General features: G+C 37.3%; 1 protein-coding gene across 1 annotated transcript in view; it reads left to right on the top strand.

The window, feature by feature from the left end:
* PREX2 (phosphatidylinositol-3,4,5-trisphosphate dependent Rac exchange factor 2) overlaps nucleotides 1-12,689 on the top strand; it is a 331,151-nt gene that overhangs the window by 102,735 nt on the left and 215,727 nt on the right. The window contains exons 10-11 of the mRNA XM_063451343.1: nucleotides 1,336-1,480; nucleotides 2,563-2,663. Of these exons, the coding sequence (XP_063307413.1) occupies nucleotides 1,336-1,480; nucleotides 2,563-2,663 (246 nt within the window). The remainder of the gene's footprint in view (nucleotides 1-1,335; nucleotides 1,481-2,562; nucleotides 2,664-12,689) is intronic.

The raw sequence follows: 12,689 nt of genomic DNA, 5'->3' as shown, positions 1-12,689 counted from the left end.
AGATTAGACATAGTAATAAATGACATGTTAAATTACTTAAGGAGATGTTAATTAATGCTCATCTCTTTCCAGTGATGCCAAAAGTGCCACAATCGTCAGTAGGTTTTACCCTTATGCAGGGGTCCTCAAACAACGGCCCCCCAAATGCTGCTGAACTACAGCTCCCATGATTCTCTGGCTATCTATCTAATTCAAAGAATCATGGGAGATGTAGTTCAGCAACATCTGGAGGGCCGCAGTTTGAGGACCCCTGCCCTAATGTAACACACCTATTCAGCACTCCCCCTTTCTCCAGCCCCTTTACAGCACTATTGGCTCAGATTGGGAACAAGATTTCAAGGAGTTCACCACTCTCCCATGATGCTGACACATTGACCTTATTTCTAGAACATTGGCGTCAGAATGAGGTGGCATCTTCCACTCCATTCCTGTAGAGGAATATCACAGTTACTACAGGGCACGCACTGTAGTTGCTGTAACAGAATTGGAGAAGCAGCCATTCTCCCTGGCACTGAATTGTCAGCATTGAGTTGTGGGGACAGACTGTATATTCATAGATAAAGCTATTATATTATATATTTATTTTTTAATTATAAAATATATCAATACATCTATAAATTCTGCTTTCATGAAATTTAATGCACTTCCATTTTATGCAATGTTGACAATTTAGTATTATATACCATGACAAGTACTATTTATGTAGTATAGACTGTAAGCTCATGTGAGCAGGGTCCTCTTCAACCTATTGTTCCTGTAAGTTTTCTTGTAATTGTCCTATTTATTGTTACATCCCCCTCTCTCAAAATATTGTAAAGCGCTACGGAATCTGTTGGCGCTATATAAATGGCAATTATAATAATAATAATAATAATAATAATAATGTACAGCACTTAAGACAAACATGTATAACAGAAAAAATAACCATGACAAATAAAAACAATTCAGTAACCTAGAAAAATAAAATAGAAAAATGGTGGGAAAGCATATTAAATTCATGGTAAGACACATGGTCAGGTATCAAAGATGAACTTGCAAAGGCATCCTATGAATCTTATTGTGGGCGGGGGGCGGCAGTCATTATCTAATTTATATGAGTTAACTGGTAAACTGTAAGCCTCATTCATGATCGTCCCCTTACCCTCAAACTTTATGACCTACATGGTTTACATTACGTTACATTTAATTATAGTATGTTTGAGTAAAACTTGCTTATATTGGAAATTATGTAATGTGAACTTTGTGTTTTTACATTTTCCATTTGACATCAATGGAAGTAGTTTTTACCCAAGGTACCAAGAAAGTGTGACCTGACAATATTTGTTGAATTTGCAGGTTTGACACTGGGTATGGAGCAAGACACCTGGATGATGATATCGGAACAGGGAGAAAAGCTGTATAAAATGATGTGCAAGCAAGGAAACCTAATTAAGGACAGAAAAAAGAAACTGACTACATTTCCAAAATGTTTCTTTGGAAGGTAAAACTCTGATTGTGTTCCTTGGCGTCTTGCTTCTGGGGAAACCAGAGAAATGTATCATTTATATTTCCCCCATATATCCTTTGTTTGCCTGTCTGTCTTGTTTCCATTTTCTATCACCTTAAGTTACCTCAATGTGCTCATCATTTGCAGAAAACTCAATTAGGACCAGCAATCTTTATTTGGATGTTCATGCCAAAAGGAAGCCTTTTAGGAAAGATAAGGCAAAGTTATAGTGTGTTCCTTGAAGCATCCTGGCACTATGAATGTTTCAATCAACGATGTACTCATTCTGCTAGCATTTAATGTAAAATTGTCTCGGGTAATCAGATAGGTTTGAACAATTCTTATCTGATTGTCCATGTTAACAATAGAAGCTTGGAAGAAGGAAACATTTCAAGTAAGTAGATACAATTAAAATGAAGTAGTAAAAAGTTGATCCATTAAAATGTTGATTATAAGTTGTTGATTACTGTTTATTATTATTTAAATGAAAACATATTGCAACCCCTCTATCTGAGTAATTTCCATTGACATACTAGTGACTAAATTTACTGAATGTAGCATTATGTCCGCAATAAATATTTTTATTGTTTTGTATTGTTCTGGTATTTTCAGGAATGTAGATACTCTAAAATAATTGAACATTCCTGACAAATAACAGTGAGATGGGTATTTGAGAATATCTGCATTTTCATTGAAATGACAACACAGCTACATTGCATTCAAAGACGTAACTGTTTTATTATGTGCAAATTATTTTAGACTACTATGTAATGACTAATAGTTACACCAATCTAATATTTCTATTAAGGGATTGACAGATCTAACCGATAAATATATATATATATAAAACAGTGCAGTTGATTTGGTATCCCTAAATAGTAAACTATACCATATTTAAATACAGTTGTGTTTTTTTAACTTTTACATTCTTTCCTTCACATCATGATATCCAGAAACTTTCCTTTTGTTTTTCTTTTTAATAAAAAATAATAAGTGCACCAGGTTACCAAAAACATTGTGGAAAAAAAACAACCTTTCATAAATCATTTTGTATTTATTTTTTATTTATTTTATAGTGAATTCGTAGACTGGTTACTGGAAATTGGAGAAATTCATAAGCCTGAGGAAGGAGTTAATCTTGGTCAAGCGCTGCTTGAAAATGGAATCATTCATCATGGTAAAACACTACACCTCTAACAATACATTCTCATTTATAACTCTCTCTGTGTATCATGGCAAAATAAAGCCATAGGCGGTTTGTCAGACTTCATAAAAAAACACTCAAATGTCAGTCTCATAGATTATAAATGTCTTCAGAACCCCTAGATGGCATTATTTTCCCATAATACATGCTTCACAGTTCCCTTTTACACTATGTATTATTTTTAGGTTAGGGTTAGTGTAAATGATAGAGTTGTGGTAATGGTTGGTTTTAGGATACTCTAGAGGTTAATGGTTAGTCTTGTGTATTGGTTAATGTGTAGTGTCGGGATTAATGTTTAGTCACAGTATAGTAAGTTAGGGCAATGTAAAGTTCAATGTGTATTGTAGTGTGTTTAAAGTAATGTAGCTGCTAATTAGTGTCAGGGCAGCACTGGGACATATATGTGTCCGTACAGTCTGAGATTAGTGGGAGTTACAGTCTTTGGCGGCTATTTTATTGAATTGACAGCAGGTACCACTCTGTAGATATTACATCTGGGTCAAATGGGCGCGTACTATCTGTTTAAATAATACGTACAACCTCTTAAAGAAATACTCCAAGCGCTAGAATTACTACAGCCGTAGCACCATTTCAGAGTAAATACCATGCCACTGCCTCTACTGCTGCCGGAAACTCCTGCTACTGAGCTGAGACAGCCATGACACTCTCCAGGAGCATGACCCTGCATTGCTGGACATAGCTCAGTGGAGCTAGCTGGAAGCTCCTTGTAAGAGAATCTGGCAGAAAGGGAGGTTGTGATAGGAGTATGGCGGAACCTAGGTAAATTTCCAACCCATTCTTAAGTGGTTTGACTTCTTATTCTGGGAGTGAATCTGGGCACTCCTGGCACAATAGCCGCTACAGTAGGCTGTAGTGGTTATGGTGTTTGGACTGCACCTTTAAGAAGAAATGATGGGATAATTACATTGTAGTAAACCAGCCTTTAAAGGCCATTCAGTGATCTCAAGGCTGTGTAAAGCAGCAAATGCTAACTAAAGCATTTCTATACTGGCATAAGGTCTTTAGAGACCATATTGTGATGATGGCATGAAGTGTAATTGATCCTTAAGGGGTTAATCATTCTAAAAATCTACAAACGTATTGGCCTGTCAAGCTGCCTTTATGTAAGTAACAGATGAATACAGTGTGTGATTGACATTGAGTACATACTGCAAAACAGAAATTCCCACCATATTTTCCCATTTTTAGTATTAGATCTGAACATTGCAGTATGTGATATTTAATAAATGACATATTAAACCTTGAAAAGTTTACACACCAGTTTTTGTAAACTTCACAACATATAAAATGTGTTTTGAATAATAGTCCTGAACCGCTTTTTTATTAAGCATGTATTTGCTATATAACATAGTGAATGTGTAGATCAAAGGTCCATGTTTGGTCAGTAAAAGGAACAGAATTGGAAAATTCCCATATCTTGGAATAGTGGAAGTGGCTTGAAGAATGTGTTGGGGACCACTTGCCATACATTATATTTTTTGGAATTTTTTGAATACAGATAAATACCAAACGCTTCTCATTTAGGAACATATACAAAGTAAAACTAAGCAGTGACACTTGGAGAGGGATGTTTAAAAATAAACTACCGCAATTTTAAATAGGAGAAACAAATTAAAATATTGAAAATAATAAGGGGAAATTACCAGTTTTATATATAGCAGCCTAACAGCTAGTGTCATGAACACGAGAGGGACAAGCTACAGTGGTCCAATCGAAGACCTAATGTATTCACAAGTTGTACTCGAGGGTTTTTCTACTACATATATTTATTTTTCATCACACGGTGGACTTATTTTACTGACCTCTTTAACTGGTTAATAATATATTATTCTTTTTATAGCCATCGGCAGCTTTGTAGGATTAATGACCCTCTGACAGCGCTGGTCATGTCAATTTTTAATTGTAATCATTATGATCGATGCTGCTAAGGGATGCTCTTGCTACCGTGTTGACATCTTTATATTCCATGAAAATAAGAATCCTCTTTAGATAATCTTTTACCTGCATGTTCTTCCTGTTAATTTTTACATGTTGCATATGTATGGTTTTAAACTATTCGTATTGAAAAATCTACAATATTCTGGAGCAGAGAAAACAATCAGTGAAAAAAAACCTAAAAGCTATTTTTGACACTAGGAAATAGATAATAAAGTACAGAAAAAAAAACAAAAAAGATAAAAGAATGAAAAATGATTAAGCAAAGGAGGTATGCTGAAGGAATTTAGGAGGTTGGTAGACTGAAAAAAAAATAGAACAGAATTAATGAATGCTTTACATAAGTTGTCATTTTAACAGAATGCTATTTGAAAAGGCTCTTTTTTTTTGTCTGTGTATAAGAAAAAATAATAAATACAATTTAATATTGCTCAGAAAAAATACCATCTTCTAACAATTTCCCCCTAAGCCTTTTAATTAGTGGTCATAATAGTAATTGAAAATGTGGGTGATGGAAGAAAAATAAATCAGGGTAATATAAAAAAATATACACCTGGTTATTCACTAAACTGTGATTTGCAGTATACTCAGTGTGAATTTCATATTCTAATTCAAATACATGTTACCTGAATACATAGCTAATTTCACTGAATTCACTTATACAAAGTTTATTAAATAATTCCGTCTTGTACCTTTCTCTAATAAATAAAATATTCAATAAAAATATAAATGCTCTTCAGAGTGAAATTGTCTATATTTTTGTTCTTTATTTATACATGGGTGAATGTTTTTACAAACCATTTAATCTGAGCATATTTCTGTATATTATTGTTATCCTGTTATATTTAATTTTTTTGTGAATTTATAACTAAGTTTATTTTTAGTTATTGTAGTTAGTGTGATAATTTTTTTCTGCAGTAACACTATAAAAATATTACAAGTGGTCTTTCTTCCCGACCTCCTTCCTTCTGGCTGGTGTACAGTCTCTGGGTGTTGGATTTTGGGTGGAATTCTCATTCATAGTGAGTAGTTTTCAGGTCTTGACATCCATGGTGACAAGCTCTTCTCTTGGCCATGTTATTATTCGAACTGGGTACCTGATGACTGGTAGGGTATATGGGTTGATGACTCAGATCTCACTCTTGCCATTGAGCTAGGACTTCAGGACCTGTCTGACTCTCCGGAGGTACTTGGATGTTGCTATACTCCTTGCCCCTTCCTCATTGTTGCCATGTTTTTGTGGTACCTCCAGGTACTTGTAGCTGTTCTCTACATTTCATATTTAACATTCTGGTACTTGAACTCCTTCTACCCTTATCATCTTCCATCTTTTTGCTATCATCTGCCGACACTTCTCTAGTCCGAACAACATTCTGATGTCCTGCTGTACATCCTTGTTAATCACTCTTGGCATACAGCTTGATGTCATCCATGTAAAGTAGGTGGCTGATGGTAGCTCCACTCTTGAACTTCTATCTGTATCCACTCTTTATGATGATCTGGCTAATGGGGTTGAGGCCTATGCAGAACAGTATTTACTGTTTACAGGGATAGCACATCACCTTGGTATATGCCACATTTGATGTTCACTTGTGTTTATTGTCCTGAAATTGGCTTCTAGAGTTTTTTTCCATTTGTCCATCGAGTTCTTAATGAAGCCTCTTGGTGTCTTGTGACTTTTTATAGAGCCAGGCATTCCAATATCCATGTGTGTGGCATTGTGTAATAGACTTTCTTGCAGTCAATCCAAACTGTGCACAGATGGGTCTGTCTGGTCTTTGAATCCCGTGTGACTGCTTGATCTACCAGCATTTGGTGTTTTGATCCTCTGGTGTTGTTTCCAATCCCTTTCCGAGTAATACTCAAGTGTGATCATTTTGCATTCTATGGTGCCTGACAGGACCTTCCATTTGGTGGGAGGGAGTTAGATGGTGTTGTTCCCTTCTGTGACTCATTCATGACAGTGCAGGTTAACCAAAACCTTGGATGGTTTTTTGGTAAACAGTGCATTTGTTCTCGTAGCCTCTGCTTCTCTGGAGTATCTGCTCAGTGTGGTTGCCAGTGTTGCCAACCTTTGTTTAGCTGTTTCCAGTCCCTCTGGTATGAGCATACACTTCTTCTATTTCCTCAGTAGTCAGGATCTATCTTTGATCTTCCACCTCTGTGAAGTTAATACAGCTTCCTTACATGTTGCCTTTATCTTGGCTTCTATTCGTAGACTCTATGATACGAATTGTTTCTCCTTCAGCCTGATATTATAGTCAAGTCTTTGGAGGGACACTAATATTTGAGCTTGTTGATCTCTGTGATAATGTTGGTTCGGATTGTGGACAGTGCCTCATTAACTGCTGCTAGCATATTGTCTGGTGGCAGTTTACCAGTGATCTTTGGTAATCTTGTCTGGTGGTCAAGGACTGCTAGCGTTTCAGCTGATCATCTTTCTTATACTCTATATATCTTGGGGCAGAGATTCAGGTTGGCAATCCTCCGTAAAAATTGGTGTCAGTATGGGAATTTCTTCTTCCTGGTGGCTCATGTTTGTGTAGTCTATCTAATTCCAGTTCTGACAATATTTTCTCTTGACAATGGTCAAACATTGTGTAACTAGCTGTTTTGGTGTTAGTGTAGATGAAGGTTTCCTATTCATCTATATTTCCAACATACATTTTATGTAGCCCCTCTCATTGGGTCTGCTGTTGTAGTAGCAGTCAAGCAGGTCTAGGTACTCATTTCATGTCCAGGAATGATTCGTTCCTTCACTTGTCAGATTGCCCTGGTTCCCTAGAATCGGACGCGGATCTTGTTAATCCAGGTGACATCCGATCTGGCATGACTCTTGGTCCGTGTTACTCTCATATATTATAGGTGGACTGGGATATAATTGTCAATAACCAGTTGATATATATATATCCCCCAGTGATTGCCTTGTGTGAGGATATCAATTTGATATATAATTAGCCCTTTTAGGTATTTCTAATTAAAAACATTGAGTATAATTTAAATAGTGTTTCTGCTTTCATAACTTTATACTGTATAATTTAATATCAATATTTCCTATTTCTAAAACATGCAGTCTTTTTATGCACTCCTGAACTGTAACTAATAGCACATCTGATCTGAGTTTATTTGCTCATTCAATGCCAGTTCTTGTAAGTGACTATCTAATTTTTCTTCCTGGCTTTGGGACACACACAGTAAAGATGTAACTGTAATTAATGTATGCCATGGAGACATTAATTTCCTTGACATTCTATATGTTGCATGGCTAATCTAATTCCCGGAAGAGACTTATATAATTCATATTTTCCTTAAAAAACAAAAACAAAAAAAAACATTAATAAAGAAATTAATGTATACTAATTTTCAGCTCAACAACAGCAAATGTCTGTTTTGTCTTGTCAATTTTTGCATCTTTATTTATATCAATTCACATTTCTATAAAAATTACAGAACTATAGTGAGCATATGATTGACTGTCTAACTGTTTTGGAGCAGTGAAATACTTATTTTGCTTTGTAAAATGTCCTGAAAGAACAAAAACAGCTAATTTACGTAGATATATCAAGCACATTTTAGGTCCAATACAAAGTAGCTCTCACTGATAACTTTGGTGCTGGCTTTCTCCAGTATTTTCTTTTTGTGGGTAGACTTTCCCTACATAGCACGTCAATGCACGGACGTACCCTCTATTATCCGTATTACACCATAATACCAGTACTAAAACATCATTGCCTCTATTCATACATTTTTTTTTATATCCTATATTTATTTGGAATGGTGATGGACTGTTCTTTATGTGTAAAATCAATTGTAGTTATTCTGGACTACAAAGTTAACAAATAGCATGGATTTTTTTTTCTTCCAGATTTGATATGTTTAGTGCAGGGGTGGGCAACCTTCAGCACTCCAGATGTTTTGGACTACACCTCCCGGGATGCTTTTTCAAGATTCTAGCTGTAAAAGCATTATTGAAAATGTAGTCTACAGCATCTGGAGTGTCAGGTTGCCTACCTCTGGTTTAGTGTTTTCTTAAAGTGCATCTGTTATATAAGTAGAACCTGGTAAATAACGGTTGTGAATCAAAATTACATTTAGATTAGTGAGTCCATTAAATAAATAAAACTAGTTGTCTATGCATTTATTGCCCTTTACTTGCATCAGAGCATCTCAAGATCCCCACAGACGTTCAGAGTATCTGACATTACCAGTTCTGTTCCATTAGTAATATGATAACATTTGGACTGTTTTTAGCCTTGAAGACTAGCCTGAGGCCACTGCTCAATATAATTTAGTAGCCCACTTCTATACCCTTAACACATCACTTGCTAGGAGATAATTTGTTCTTCTTTTAATTGAATGAGTCTACATTTTATTTGTTTGTTCGGCAAATCCATACTGATTAATGTTACGAAGTGATTAAGTCATAAAGGAAGCCATAAGTCTAGAGAATCGCAGGCAAAACATACTATGTTCATGAAAACTTGTGCACAGCTGTCTTGCTTAAAAATTAAATACTCAGAATAAATGGAAATGAACCATCTGTTTAATTTTTGCAGTAAAGCACAAACCTGTGATAAAAATCAAACTTTTGTTTTTTAAAGGATGCAACTTAAAAATGTGCTGTATTTCCTTTTTTTGCATACAGGTTTATTAAAAATATGTGTATGCCTCTCAAGAGTGTACTTATCATTTTGCAGTCTCTTAGTCATAAGCCATTAAAAGAAAGTTACTCAATCCTCATGTGGGCATATTAGTATCAATCATTGTCAAAAAGATGGTTGTGCTATTAAATGTGCCACCTCTACTCATGAGAGGAGAATCTACAAACTGTAAGACTAGGTAAGACTTACAGGGTTATTTACTAAAATGAGAACTCATATTTATGTCCAGAGTGAATGGAAAGCATAACTGAGAATTTTTCCAGTTTGGGTAGTTTGACCTTTAAGGTACACTATAGGTGTGAGGAACTGACTCTGCTGGGTTTCGAACCCTGGTTTACATGCTGCTAAACCTCTTCCTTACCACCACACCACCCTGCCTTTTGCAAATGTACCTGAGATCTGGTAACCTTGACTCTATAAGCATTGGTATCAGTGACAAGTCTCTTCAGCTGTGTCTGGTCATGTGTCTGGTTCTTGGCCTATAAAAGCCACTTCCTGTCTCTGTACCTTTGCCAGATTATTGTGGTTCCTGTACTCTCTAATCAAGCTTGTTCCTGTTTCTCCTACCTGTTGCTGATTTTGGACCGTTTTGACTTTGCTGCTTCTCTTTCCCACTGACCTCGGCTTGCCTCACTATGATTATCATCTCTCTGTTCCAGTCTCCCATCTCTGCTTAAGACCAGAAGGCCACTCAAGGCTCAGGGGCTCAACCACCTGGGTAACGAGTGGCTACCTCTGGCAGAAAACATTGCTGATCTGGCTACTGGACTCCAAAACTTTGTAACATCAATATCATTACAGAATAATCTGGCCCATTCATGGAGACTGTCGGATCAGATTCTGCATTGGCCCAGCAGGTTGCTTTTAATGCAAGAACTATGCAGACCCAGGCACAGACCATTCAAGTGCTGCAAGATCAGGTAGCTGAACTGCAAAATGAAGTTCGATCAATGCATAGTGAGCATACCTGCTACAGGGTACATGATGTTGCGGCTGCTGCTGCTACTACTGTTACACCTGCACAAGATGCCCGCTTGCCTCTACCAGAAAAATTTGGAGGAGACCGCAAAAAATTTAGGGGTTTCCTAAATCAATGCCGTTTGCATTATATGATGTTACCTAACCGTTTTCCATCTGAAAGAGAGAAGGTGGGATTTATTTTCTCCCTATTCAAAGATGAAGCCCTGGCTTGGGGCTCCCCTTTTCTGGAACAGGACAGTCCAGTCTTGAGAAATTTAAAAGACTTTCTTAAGGCCATGTGCCTAGTTTTTGATGACCCCAATCGCTGTGCTACAGCAGAAGCCACTCTCCTTCATTTACATCAAGGGAGGCACTCTGTGGCTGAATATGCTGCTGAATTCAGACAGTGGGTTGCTGATACTACTTGGAACCAATCAGCCCAGAGGTTCCACTTCAGAAGGGGTCTCTCAGAAGCTATAAAAGATGAGCTAGCTCGTGTTGATCTTCCTGTTGAGTTTGATGCATTTGTACGGTTGGCTATCCGTATTGATCGGAGACTTTCAGAAAGAAGATTGGAAAGACAGGGCTCTTTTAAACCAAGTGCTACTCCTACTTTCTATTCAAGAATTTCTACTCCGACCCCACAAACACCTACAGACTCTGAACCTGAGGCTATGCAGGTAGATCTAATAAGAGGGTCATTATCCAATGAAGAAAAACAATGGCGACGCACTCACAATTTATGCCTGTATTGTGGTAGTGCAGGGCATTATGCCATCAATTGCCCTAGCAAGTCTAAAAGAACAATAGCTATGACTGCTGAGGGTGCACAGATTCAACACCAATCCCAGATTTCAGACCAACTGGATTCTGTCACACAACCCTTGTTTTCTCTGGCTCAGGGTGAAGAGGGTATGATGACTCAACATCCTCATTTGGTGGTGCCTATCACTTTGCAATATGGTAATAATAAAATTTCAACTACAGCTATGATAGATTCTGGAGCAGGCGGAAACTTTATGGATATCAAATTTGCAGCAGGAAATAAAATTCAGTCTATCCCTAAATCTTCACCTGTGTTAATGGAAACAGTAGACGGTTCTCCACTTACGTCAGGCCCGGTTACACATGAGACTGTGCCCTTAAAATTGATTCTGGAAGTGAATCACCATGAGTCTATATCTTTCCACCTAATTTCCTCAACACAGTTTCCAGTGATTTTGGGTATACCCTGGCTTGCTCTGCATAACCCACAGATTGATTGGAAGACTAGAACTTTGTCCTTTCCTTCAGAACACTGCTTAATGAATTGTCAACCCTCTAAGGCAACACCTGTTGCCACAACAATTAATGAAATGGTTGATACAAACTTAACTAAGCTTCCTCTACAATATCGGGATTTTGCAGATGTCTGTGATAAGAAGAATGCTGATCAGCTTCCACCTCACAGGCCTTATGATTGCCCCATAGAGCTGCTACCTGGAGCTGCTATCCCATTTGGCCGTATATACTCCCTTTCTGAGCCTGAATTGAAAGCACTTCGTGAATACATACAAGAAAATCTTGCCAAAGGCTTTATTCAACCATCTACTTCTCCAGCAGGAGCTCCTATATTCTTTGTAGAAAAGAAAGATGGCAGTCTACGGCCATGTGTCGATTACAGGGACATTAATAAAATCACTGTTAAAAAACGCTATTCCTTGCCTCTCATTCCTGAACTTCTGGAGAGACTTCGTTCAGCTAAAATATTTACGAAGCTTGATCTACGGGGGGCATATAATCTGGTTCGCATAAGACCAAATGATGAATGGAAAACAGCTTTCAGAACCAGGTACGGACATTACGAATATCTAGTAATGCCATTTGGGCTTTGTAATGCCCCTGCAACTTTTCAGCATCTAATCAATGATGTACTACGGGATCTCCTGGATCAGTTTGTTGTGGCATATTTGGATGATATCCTGATATTTTCTGATAATCTTGAAAATCACAGAAAACAGGTCTGCATTGTTCTTGAGCGCCTTCGTACCCACCACCTATACATTAAACTGGAAAAATGTGAGTTTGAACAAACAGAAATTCAATTCCTGGGATATGTAATAACTCCTAAAGGTTTAAGTATAGACGCAAGTAAAATTAAAGCTGTGCTGGACTGGCCCATCCCCAAGAATGAAAAAGATATTCAGAGATTTGTGGGGTTTGCCAATTTTTACAGGCGTTTCATTAAGAATTTCTCTGCTGTTATTACACCGATCACTGAACTTACACGTAAAGGGACTCCTTTTCAGTGGTCCAATAAGGCTGACACTGCATTTTCCAGATTAAAGACTCTGTTTACATCTGCCCCTATCCTGGTACATCCTCAGCCAGAATTGCCATTTACTGTAGAGGTAGATGCTTCTGATTCAGCTGTTGGGGCTAT

The sequence above is a fragment of the Pelobates fuscus genome, chromosome 4 (assembly GCF_036172605.1).
Source record: "Pelobates fuscus isolate aPelFus1 chromosome 4, aPelFus1.pri, whole genome shotgun sequence".
NCBI lineage: Eukaryota > Metazoa > Chordata > Amphibia > Anura > Pelobatidae > Pelobates > Pelobates fuscus.
This window is presented reverse-complemented; position numbering and strand designations above follow the sequence as displayed.